The 13,002-nt window shown below is 39.7% G+C and overlaps 1 protein-coding gene across 1 annotated transcript in view; it reads left to right on the top strand.

Annotated features, from left to right (window-relative positions):
• TRIM38 (tripartite motif containing 38) overlaps positions 1–9,384 on the top strand; it is a 33,252-nt gene extending 23,868 nt beyond the window's left edge. The window contains 6 exon segments of the mRNA XM_041773052.1: positions 1,556–1,651; positions 3,479–3,606; positions 3,608–3,707; positions 4,720–4,742; positions 4,834–4,946; positions 8,861–9,384. Of these exon segments, the coding sequence (XP_041628986.1) occupies positions 1,556–1,651; positions 3,479–3,606; positions 3,608–3,707; positions 4,720–4,742; positions 4,834–4,946; positions 8,861–9,384 (984 nt within the window).
• The last annotated feature ends 3,618 nt before the right edge of the window (positions 9,385–13,002 follow it).

The following is a 13,002-nucleotide window of genomic DNA, read 5'->3' as shown; positions in this document are numbered from 1 at the left end:
ATCATTTTTTAAATTAATTTTTATTGGTGTTCAATTTACCAACATACAGAAAAACACCCATCCCATCCCGTTGCTCATCCCGTCAAGTGTCCGCCTCAGTGCCCGTCACCCATTCCCCTCCAACACCCGCCCTCCTCCCCTTCCACCACCCCTAGTTCGTTTCCCAGAGTTAGGAGTCTTTATGTTCTGTCTCCCTTCCTGATATTTCCCAACATTTCTTTTCCCTTCCTTTATATTCCCTTTCACTATTATTTATATTCCCCAAATGAATGAGAACATACACTGTTTGTCCTTCTCCGATTGACTTATTTCACTCAGCATAGTACCCTCCAGTTCCATCCACGTTGAAGCAAATGGTGGGTATTTGTCGTTTCTAATGGCTGAGTAATATTCCATTGTATACATAAACCACATCTTCTTTATCCATTCATCTTTCGATGGACACCGAGGCTCCTTCCACAGTTTGGCTATTGTGGACATTGCTGCTATAAACATCAGGGTGCAGCTGTCCCGGCATTTCATTGCATCTGAATCTTTGGGGTAAATCCCCAACAGTGCAATTGCTGGGTCGTAGGGCAGGTCTATTTTTAACTCTTTGAGGAACCTCCACACAGTTTTCCAGAGTCGCTGCACCAGTTCACATTCCCACCAACAGTGTAAGAGGGTTCCCTTTTCTCCGCATCCTCTCCAACATTTGTTGTTTCCTGCCTTGTTAATTTTCCCCATTCTCACTGGTGTGAGGTGGTATCTCATTGTGGTTTTGATTTGTATTTCCCTGATGGCAAGTGATGCAGAGCATTTTCTCATGTGCATGTTGGCCATGTCCATGTCTTCCTCTGTGAGATTTCTCTTCATGTCTTTTGCCCATTTCATGATTGGATTGTTTGTTTCTTTGGTGTTGAGTTTAATACGTTCTTTATAGATTTTGGAAACTAGCCCTTTATCTGATATGTCATTTGCCATACAAAATCATTTTAGATTGGCTTCATGAATTAGCACTCTTCAAAGATATCAGAACCTCCCTCCTCAAGTGTTTCCAGTTACTTTAGCTGACATCTTGGGCTTTCCTTCCCTACTCACCATAACACAAAGTTCTGTGTGTATTAGACACTCTGGCATTGGTTGTTTGGCTCAACATATTATTTTATAAAATCTTCTTTTAGAAGATGATTAGCTTGTTGTGTGTGAAGCGTTTCCCTGGGAAGACTGTAGTGGTGGATGTAGCTCACTCAGGCTTTGGGTTAGCAGACAAGGTTGGAATCACAGCTCAGCCATCGACCAGTTATAGCATCTTGGGCAAATTATTTAACCCCTTCCTAAGCCTCAGTGTCTACTGCACAGAAATGATGTTAAAATCCTACCAATCACTCAGTGCTGCCAAGAGAATCAAATATTTGATTGCATATATAGCCCTTAGTGTGCTTCCTAGACTATTGTAACAACTCAATGTATATTCAGTGTTATTCTGATAGTCTGGAGGGCTGGGGTTCCCTTTATGTGCTTAATGAAGAGTTACCAAATTGAATTGACTTTATTCACTGAATTTTTCCTTCAGGAAAAGCTTCAGAATGCTGTGACAAATTTGAAGCAACTAGAAGAGGAATGTATGAAATGGAAGGTGTTCACAACAAAGCAAATAAGGGAATGGAATGTAAGAATTTGGATTTATTGATCTCAAGCCATTTTCTATCCTGGAGTGTAAAAATAGGACAGGATTGACAGAACACAATGATAATTTATTTTCACTAAACCAGACCACAGGGAACCAGATGAAACCCAAAAAAGGAACTCTCATTTGTTTTTATGTCCCTCATTGTCTACATCTGTAAGAATTTATGTCTAGTATCTTCAACTTCTCAGTTGTAATTGACTGGGATTCTTGATACCTTAGGAGAAGCAGAATTGGGATATCTATTTAAGTTAGAGCCATCCTTGACTAGGTCTCATATTTTAAATACCTCAAAGTTCCTTCCTGGTTTGAAGGACTCAACTTTAATACTTTACCACACTTAGCACACAGAGTGCAGGCTGTGGCTCCCAGCCTCACAGGTTCACAAATTAATCTTTGTGAACATTAAGGAAACAGAAAAACTCCAAGTTGAGATTCATATTACTCAGCTGGTGAGGCTGGATAAAAGGAGTCTATTTGATTTATAAGAGGGGTCATAACTGTTGCAAGAACTTGTACATTTAAACTGCAGACTAGGAGTCTTTAAGATGATTTCCATGGCTGACCAGCTCCCCATGATCAGAGGGGCATTCCTTAATGGAAATATTTATGTAATCCATCAATTTGTAGCCAAATGCCTTAGGCTTGTGAGCCATTTAGCCTCTCTCAGGGGTCTCTTCCATCCTCTGCCCTGTGGTTGCTAAACTCTGAGGATGCTCTCACTTCCCTTTCTGGCTCTTAGACAGTGGGGAGGATCTTGATTTTAACTAATATATACAGAAACCGCATCCATGAGTCTTCTAGAACATCATCTCAGTCATCAAAACACTTGGCCTCTGTAAGTCTTACACATAAAGATAATTACTTAGACCCTGGGCTGGTGGTGACTGTTTCTCAGTTAACTATGATAAAAGCCTGCCACTCAGACCTCCCCCTGCTGAGACCATGGATTTCCCTACTAGCCTGGTTGTCTTAGACTCCAGTCACAGTGAGGTTTATTACAAGCTTTCACTTCAAGAAATTTTCTCAGGCTCAGAAATACCTCCTTACATCCCAAATAAAAACTCAGATTTTTTTTTCCTCTGTAACTGATAAAGTGTTTGACCTCAGCCCTAATTCCATGATTAAATTATCTGGCACCACTGACCCTCCTTCCTCTTGTACCTTGGTTGAAGAAGAAGGAAATCAATTAGGCAACTGTAGAGAATCATGACAACTCTCCCACATCTGAGTGCCTACTTCTTAGGCATGACTCTGTTGTTATTTGTGACATTCTTCCAGCTCCAATGACTAAGTAGCTGAGAAAACTTTCTTCTCTGTAAGTGTATGTTAACATGCACATAACATAAAATTTATCATCTTAATCATTTGTAAGGGTACACAGCTCATTGGCATTAAGTATTGTTTTGTTGTACAATCATCACTGCCATTTATTAGTGGGAACTAATAGTGGAAACTAATGTCCAGAACTTTTTCATCACCCCAAATTGAAACTGCCCATTAAACACTAACTCCCCATTTCTTTCTCCTCTCAACCTCCAGTAACCACTATTCCACTTTCTGTATCTGTGAATTTAACTAGCATAGGTACCTCATATTAGTGGAATCGTATATTTGTCCTTTTGTTTCTGGCTTATTTCACTTAGTATAATGTCTTCAAGATTCATCCATGTCATAGCATACATCAGAATTTCATTCCCTTTTAAGTCTTAGCAGTATTCCATTATCAAAGTACCACATTTTATCAATTCATTCATTGGTGGACATTTGGCTTGTTTCTACCATCTGAGCATACTTTCTTGACTCTAGGAGAAGATAGAGATTCAGAAACAAAAAATTCAGTCTGACTTTAAGAATCTTCAGAGCTTCCTGCTAGAAGAGGAGAAGTCTTATCTCTGGAGAATGGAGAAAGAGAGAGAGCAGACTCTAAGGAGACTGAGATAATGAGGCCACTCTGGAACAGAAGAATCAAGAGCTCAAGAGTCACATCCTGGAACTAGAGGAGAAATGTCAGGGGTCAGCCCAAAAGTTGCTATAGGTGGGGTTGTGTACTTGGGGGAAGGAACTCTTGAACTGTTAAGAGAAGAAGGGTGAGGGAATATGGGCTGATTCATGAGGCCTGCCTGCCTCACTTAAAAGTGGCACACTGGTATGGGGAATTTAAAGAAATGTTTATTTTATGTATACCTCAGTATCTATAGGGTAGCCTTCACTTGTCTGTAGCGAATCAGAAAAATCTATGTGAATCAGAAAAATATAGCCCTTCTGGATGGATGTGGTGGGGTCCTTGGCTAAATGGAATCATAGGGTAACTTTTGCTACCATTAGTCTCTGTTCCATGTGCACAGAACCCTGACTGTCAAACTGCCTCCTGAAATATTCTGCCAGGTGATAAAGTGGGGCAGCCAACATGAGTGACAGTCTTTTCCCTAATTTGCTTGTAGAGCTCTCCACAGCTCTTAAGGGGCCTTCTTTCTGCTATATGAAAGATCCAGCCCATTAATATAACTGTGCCCAGAGCTATTAATTCTAGTTCCCACTGGTAGATCTTGAGGTTATACTGTAAGCATGAGACCATAGCATGACTGTTGCACCACCACATGATACCCGCTCCCATCATCTTAGTGGCACATTCTCAGAGGCTATGTATATATTCACCACTAAGGACACTTAATGATAAGTGGTCTTTAATATGGGCTCACTCTGAAAGAAATTAGGTCACTGGAAGCAAGTCTTAGCAAAGAAAGCATGGGGAAACCTCCTAGGCCTCTTCCCTAAGCCTCCCACAGGCTGTGATTGTAGATACCACAGGTTCCCACAGATCTCAGCAAGAAAGATAACAGACTCAGAGATTGATAAACATCCTGCCATTCTGAATACCCAGGGAGCTGGGATGGGAATCATTCTATCTGAGTATTCATCAATAGCTAAAGCTGGAGTCACTCTATTTACTTTTTTGGAAGGAACATTTATAGAGACCAGCTGCATGTGCAAAGCCTCGTGAAATACTGATGTTTCCACATTCACTTTTTGCCTTTGTTTCTCTGTAGGATGTGAAAGACACTTTGCGCAGGTAAGTCCTATATGAATGCATGAGGGAAGAGGTATGGGTATATAGAGTTGAGTGTATCACTGAAGAAATCCTTGGCCTTTGCTTATTCTAGGAGTTGGGCTGTGACCCTGGAAATACCAGAGGCCCACTCTTTGGAACCTCATACTGTGTGCAGTGTTTCTGAGCTATATTTTGATGTGAAGAAAATGTTACGGAGCTATCAAGGTATGTGAAGAATCCCTAAATGCTAAGGATGGAAGGGACCTTATGTTGTGATCACATTCACCACCTGTCCCTGGGCAGGCTCACAGCAGAGAGGTTGTTTAGTGATTTTTAGTGTAACTGTCTTATTCTCCCTTGTTAGCATACTCCAGGGCTTAGATAAGGACATAGCGTACTGGTTATCTGTGCAGACCCTTCACATTCCTGATCTCCCATATAATAACTGTGTCACCCAGGCAAATAACTTCCTTAGTTTCCCCAGCTGAAAAAATGAAGATATGAACTATTCCCACTTTATTAGGTTGTCATGAAAAGTAAATATGTCAACAAGTACAAAGTGCTTAGTGCAGTGACTGGGACATAGGGTTTCAAGATGCATTTTTATTCAAGGTCTGTGACTCCTTGATTCCAAAGAGTGCCATCATCATCAATGGGCATTGAATTTTCTCAATGAGTTAGTTGCATTAATTGATAGGATCATGTGGCTTTTCTCCTCTAATCTGTTAATTTTGTGATTATGATAATTTATTTTCTAACGTTAAACCATAGTTGCAGTCTCAGAAAAAGCTAAATTTTGATATTTTTGTTTTATAGTATATATAACATAGGTTTGATGCCCAAATATTAATTTGTCGTGAAGATCATTATTGTGCCTCACTTAGATTGCATAGAGCAGTTAACAAACAAATAGTCCATTGGGTAAATAGGGATCCCGACATTAGTAAGTAAAGTTTAGCTGTCACCCAAACTCTGATAGTATTATGATTATGATGGAGTGATGATGGAGATAGTTGCTAAGTGTGTCGGGATAGACTGCTTACACATCAGACCTCCTCACATATAAAGTGAGTCATATGTTTTCCTGGTAAGTGTCCCTCTCCAGACATCTTCTTTTCTCATTACTATAACTGATACTGTACCAGCTCTGTTGATGATAATAATATTGTAAGATGGCTTTTCACCTTGACTGCTTGACTCTGTCTAGTTGGTAATAAAAACAGCTCAGTCTTTTCATACAATTATACACACACACAGAATATTATATATCTAATAATATATTAAAACATTTGATATATAATATATAGATTATATTTTTGATGTAATATATATTCTGTGTGACTTATAGTATATATTGATATATATTAGATGACTTGAATTATATAATGAGATTATATAATTTACATATAAATAATGCTATCACATAATTACATGATATATTGTAAAAATATATAATATGTATGATAAACACATTAAATACACAAAGTATATACATATATAAAATGTAAATTAAATGTCTATATAAAATATAATTGTATATGTATATGTAAAATTTGATTTCTTATTAATTACAGTATTTTTAGGATTTTTACGTCTGTGTAAATTACAGGGCTCTGTAATTCTCTATTCTTTGGAAGATTTGATATAAGATTGCCATTATCTAACCCTCGACTGGTAGAATTTCTTTAAAAATTGACAAGGTCGGGATCCCTGGGTGGCGCAGCGGTTTGGCGCCTGCCTTTGGCCCAGGGCGCGATCCTGGAGATCTGGGATCGAATCCCACGTCGGGCTTCCGGTGCATGGAGCCTGCTTCTCCCTCTGCCTGTGTCTCTGCCTCTCTCTCTCTCTCTCTCTCTCTGTGACTATCATAAATAAATAAAAATTAAAAAAAAAAATTGACAAGGTCCCTCGATGTTATGTGCATGTTTTATTATCTGTGTGTAAAATTTAAATTCCTTATTATATTTCTTTATGTTAAGTCTGTTCACATTTTTCTTTTGAATGGGTTTTCCTAAGAACTGTTTTTCTAGAAAGTTATTCATTAGGTTGATTTTTTCAATTTTATTTATAGCATAAAGTTTATCATAGATTATCTTAATTTTTAAATTTCTATATTCATTCAAATTTTGTCCTCTTTTTTCTCCTTTAATAAATCTTTTTAGAGCTGTGCCTATTATATTAGTCTTTTTGTGAAAGCTACTGTTGGCTTTTCTCTCTCCACTGAATTCTTATTTTCTTTTATTTCATTGGTTTATTGTTTAGACTTTATTTTCCTTTTTTTAAGAAAAAGTCTTGTTGGGTTTCTATGTTCTTTTACTTTTTTAAAAAAGATTATTTATATATTTGTTTATTTAGAAAGAATGTGTGAGTGGGGGAGGGGCAGAAGGAGAGGGAGAGAGTATCTCAAGTGCTGAGACCTACATGGGGCTCCATCTCATGACCCTCAGATCATAACCTGAGCCTAAGCTGATTTGGGCGTTCAGTGGACTGAGCCACCCAAGCACCCCATTCTCTGTTCTTTTCCTATTTTAAGCTAGTTAGCATCCTAATTTCCAGCTTTTTTCTTTTTCTAAAATAAGCACTTAAAGGTATAAATTTTCCCAAAAATTCCACCTTAGCTTCATTGTATAATTTTTTATATGTAGCATTTATTATTGTTCAAGTGTGTATATCATCATATTATGATTTAGAAATATTTACATTTCCTTATAATTAAAATATTTTTTACTGTTTTTTTTAAAATTGGTTTCTAACCTAATTGTATTGAGGTCAGAGAATGTGGTTTATGCAGTATGGATTCATTGGAATTTGTTCAGATTTGCTTTCTGACTAGTCTTTACTCAATTAGTACATATTCCATCTGTACTGGAAAATAGTGCCTATTCTCTATGAGTTGCTGAACTTTACATATATTTGTTAGATTGGGCTTGTTGGATTGTTCAGATCTTCCATATCTTCCCTTTTTTGCCTGCTTGATCTATTAATTATGGGAAAAAAGAATGTTAAAATATCTCATGGTGACTGTAGAGTTGTGAGTTTCTCCTTGTAATTCTGTAATTTTCACTTCATATATTTTGAGACTTACTGCATGCTTGTTTGGAATTAGGATATCTTCCCAGTGAATTATATATTTTTCTCTTTTAGGTAATCCTTTTCATCCTTGATAATACTTTGACTTAATACCTTTTGATGCAATTATATAACTGTAACATCTATATAACTGTATTATCCATCCTTTAACTATCAGCCTTTCTATGTCTTTTTGTTATGTCACTTATAAGCAACATGAGGTAGAATTTTAAAAATCCAATTTGATATCTTCTCCTTCAAGTGGTATTGCCAACCTGTAAGCATTTTAATTTCTTAACTTGGGTTTTCCTGAATCATTAAGATAATATAAATTGAAGCTCCAAGCTTTTTTGAGTCAGGCTCATAATAAGGACTGATTGGACAGCATTTAATAAAGGTGTTATCTACAAAGATGATGATTGGGGTTATTAATAAGGAAGAGAGAAGCAGCCAGGGCTAGGAGTAGGTAGGGAGCCTCATCACTTCCCTGGGGCCTCAGTAGCAGGTGGAGGGCACTAATTGTAGGAGAGGGTAGCCAAAGGCAGAGGAAGGCAGACCCTCCAAATGATAGCCAGTGGGGAGGGTCTTGGGATACTAAATACTCTGAACTCTGCTTCTTTTTGCCCTGTGGTTTCCTCTGGTCCTTCCCATTGCCTTTGGAGAGGATAGTAACCATGTCAGCTCTGGTTAGTTCTGGGCCTTGGCTCCTCAGAATGACTAAGATGGTGATGATGAGGAGGATGATATTATTATTACTACCACTTATGGGGCACTTATTGGGCACTTACCATATTCCAGGAATTTTTCTGAGTACTGAGCATACATTAGCTCATTCAATTCCCCCACCATTCTTTGTGGCATATATGATAATTTCTACTTCATATTTAACAAACTGAGTCTTGGAGGATGACTTGCCTAAGCTCTTACTGGCTGGTCACAGAGGATGCTTGGGTTTGAGCACAGGCTGGTTTTATTTAAATTAAACTGTGCTCTTGCCAACAGCAACAAATCGTGTCTTATTTATTTATTTATTTATTTACTTATTTATTTATTTACTTATTTTTTTTAAGTCAGTGTGACCCTGGATCCAGATACAGCTCATCATGAGCTAATTCTGTCTGAGGATCGGAGACAAGTGACTCACGGATACCTCCAGGACAATCTGAAAAATTCTTCTAAGAGATTTAGTGTCTTACCCTGTATCCTGGGCTGTGAAAGCTTCACCTCAGGAAGATATTACTTTGAAGTGGACGTGGGAGAAGGAAATGGGTGGGACTTAGGAGTCTGTTTGGATAGTGTTCAGAGGGACATTGGTGTGATACAAAAGCCTCAGTCTGGATTCTGGGCCATTAGACTATGCAAAAAGAAAGGCTACGTAGCACTTACCTCTCCCCTAACTTCCCTTTATCTGAGGGAGCAGCCCCTGGTTGTGGGGATTTTTTTGGACTGTGATATTGGAGTTGTATCCTTTTACAACATGACACCTGGATCCCACATCTTTACCTTCTCAAAGACCTCCTTCTCGGATACTGTGCGGCCCTATTTCTGGGTTTATCAACATTCTCCTTTGTTTCTGCCTCCCCCAGATGAGTAAGGAAAGAAGTAAAATCTCTTTCTTGGCTTAACACCATAGAAAATATAATGAAAATCCTGTGAGGACAGAAATGTGGTCTGTCTTCTTCACTGCTCTTGTACTGGGCTTTTAGAGTGGCTACGCAATACATCTGCTTTGAGTGAATAGATAGAACAACTGCAAAAATGCTGCAGATTGTCAGCCTGAGCTGGGGGAAAGCAAGATAATATCAATGATCATGCACTGTCTTTTCCATCTCCCCTCAATGGGCTCAGAGCTTTGATTTCCAAGAGTCTTTGGGTGACCTGCAGGGTGACCCAGAGGTTAAGAGGTCTGAGTTCTCCCAGTTTGTTTGATGCCATATGAACTCACGGGTAGGGGGTGAGGAAAAGTTGTGATTGTCTCTGCCAACTGCAAGAAAGAGGAGGAAAACCAATGTAGTGACTCTTCTAACCACTGACATTTGCTTATTCATCTGAGCCATAACCCTGGATGATGCAATGAGTGCAGATGCCTGCCATACCTAGTGAGCTCCACCTGGGCAATAACTAGTAAAGTATGAAAGAAGGGTTAAAATTGCCTTACGGTGATATGCTTCAAATGGGAAGGAGATTAAGAGTAAAAACAAATTTTCTTGGGGGACTCAGTACTGGGAAAGAAGTTGATATTTTCCAGATTCTGTGTGCTAAGCCAGCTATCTTGACATAGTTTAAGATCTCAGCACATAGTTACTGCTGGCATGATTTTGGCAGAATCACCTTCCATATATATATATATATATATATATATATATATATATATATATATATGTTAGAGCTTGCATGTTTTTCTCAGTGTGGGTGCTTCCCCATGGCATTAAAAATTACTCTAATATGTGGTTTTAAGTTACTGTAGCAGTCTCATACTCTCATTTGGATTGTTTCTTGCAATTACAAGTAATGTTCAAGTGAACATCATTGTATGTAATTAGGTCTTCACCTCTCTTGTTTTCCCTAGCCTGAGTCATAGAATATGAACGTTTGTTTAACTGTTGATATATTCTTGCCCCCTTTTTCCCCTTCCCCCACTCCCTCTATCCTTTCTGTTCCTGTAGCTCTGGCTGTCATTGGCTAACCCCTCTAGGACCTGGATCCTTGATAGGCTTTGATAATGTGGTAACTATCAAAGTTTCGTGGCAGCTGGAGGTCAGATGGGAGAATCATTCCCAGGAGATGGGGGTTGAGAATGTTACTATTTGGAGGTGAAAACATCACTGGAATGGAGATCACCTCATTAATCCCCACTTGTGTTTCCTCATGTGAGAAAGGGAGGGGTACAGAATTTTAAAAATTAGGAGGCTGAAGAAGCAGGGAACAAGGAGCTGTATGCATCTGGGATTTTCCTCCAGAAGTAACACTTGCTTCTCCTGAAGGAATGACACAACTGTCACGGTTGTAAAAGACTAATTCAGGGCCATTCACTGAATGTGTATTAATTTCTGCATCAAACCACTCCAAAATTTTGTTGCTTAAAACTACTATCAGTTATACTCACAGTGCTGTAGGTCAGGGCTGTATGTGGCTGAACCCTGTTGTGCCTTCTCATGTGTCTGTAACAACTGGAGTCACTGGTGTTTGGTGATCAGGCCTGGCCTCACCCATAAGTCTGGGGGTTGGCAGGTGGTTTCTTGGGGTGCCCCCTCCTGCTAACAGGCAATCTTACCTCTTTCACATGGTTGTTTCAGGGCTACAAGAGAACCAAAAGGGGAAGACATTGCAAAGCACCTGGCTCTTTTCAAGCATCTGCTTAGGTGACATTTGCTAAATCACTTGGCCAAGTCTAGATCCAAGGGATAGAGAAATACATTCCACTTCTTGATGGGAGAAGCTGCAAAATCACAAAAGCAAAAGCATACAGACAGAACAGGATGAAATGAAGTTAGGGCAATTTTTGCACTCTTTCATTAAAAACTTATTGTTTAGGGGGATCCCTGGGTGGCTCAGCGGTTTAGCGCCTGCCTTTGGCCCAGGGCGCCATCCTGGAGTCCAGGGATCGAGTCCCACGTCGGGCTCCTGGCATGGAGCCTGCTTCTCCCTCTCCCTGTGTCTCTGCCTCTCTTTCTCTCTCTCTCTATCATAAATGAATAAATAAATCTTTTTTTTTTAAAAAAAGAAACTTATTGTTTAAAGTCTCTACATCTAACTCAGGGAGGGATAGAGATTCAGAGACACCCTGAATGGCCTTGGCCCATAGCAGATTGTTCCAGTTTCTCCCCTAGAAACTCTTGGCAACATCAGTAACTCCACTCTTTGCCCACACAGACAGCCTCAGCCCCTGGAACTCTGTGAGAACTGATCTTCACACCCACCTCTCAGCCCTGCCCCTCATGCATCTATATGGATAAATGTTTCTGTGATTTGTTCCCCATAACTGACCACCTGGACCTGTATAGACAAGAAATGTTTGTGAGACTTGTGGTGTGTGAATACCCTTGGAAGCCTGGTTATTTAAAATCCATCATCTTCCAGGTCAGAACTGGCTGTTCTGTTCTGAACACCAGGAGCTACAAATCTCACATCCCTTCCTGCTCCAGGCAGGGCTGACCCCCTGATCTGTTAATTTATTAACTGTTATTTCTGTTAATTTATGTAACATTGCAAAGCACTTCCCACCCCTGATGGAATCCAAGAGGGGAGGAAGACACACAGCCCAGTCTCCTTGAAAATGCAGAAACAGGTAACATGGAAATTCAGCTTGCTCCAAACTGTGTGTAGGGGAACATGTGTTTAGATTCAGACCCCGTCATTTGCCCTGTGAATAGGGCCCTTCTGGAGATGGTTACTTGGAAGTCTCACTGGAGGCAGGAGCTGCATCCAGGCCTCTCCATCTGGCCACCAGCTGGCTATTCCCACCTGCATCCCCAGATGATGAGGTTGGATGTTCTAAGTATTTGATTTAATGTAACTTTGCCTTATTCTCATATATTGCCTCCTGTTGCCTTAATCTGTTTCTATCAGGTTTCTGTAATAATAATAATAATAATAAAGTTTTCATTCCTTTTTGAAACTGAAACATGGCTGTCGTGAATCTTTTGTTCAGGACACATGCCCACCCATAACACCAGTCTGAAGTGGAGTCTGTGCACTGGTTCTCTGGGACTCCCAGGGAAGGAAAAGTATTCCAAGCAGCTGGAATTGGAAATGCAGCAAACTCCTCTGACCTTCACTGGAATGTTCTTCTTCACCAGGAATAAGGAGGACAGAGATCATTATTCAGAAAGGCGTTTGGTTAGCATGTTAATGAGCATGTGGCCAAGAGCAGGTGCTACACTCCTTGAGCTTATACTGAATTTCTCTGGAAAAGAAAAATGATGCAACCTGTTATCCTGTAGGAATCAGGTGTCTCATCACTCCAATGCAAAGGCAGGGTCTTCAGTCCAGAGCTCATCTCCTTCCCACCGGTCTTGCATCTCAGCCATCTGATCCTCTGGGTTTCTCCAATGCCTAATCTGAGGACGGGACTGGGTTTTGTTTGTTTTATATCTTGGTGCCAATCCTAAGTGCCTGCTTGAGTTTGTTAGACACCTGCATCCATTAAAGTTATTAAGTGAAGTTTAAAATTTTTCACCTTTCTGTGGTACAAACAGATCTATGTCTGATT

The sequence above is a fragment of the Vulpes lagopus genome, chromosome 10, assembly GCF_018345385.1.
Source record: "Vulpes lagopus strain Blue_001 chromosome 10, ASM1834538v1, whole genome shotgun sequence".
NCBI classification, from domain to species: Eukaryota; Metazoa; Chordata; class Mammalia; order Carnivora; family Canidae; genus Vulpes; species Vulpes lagopus.
Note: the sequence above shows the minus strand (reverse complement) of the source record. Positions and strands in the feature narration are given on the sequence as shown.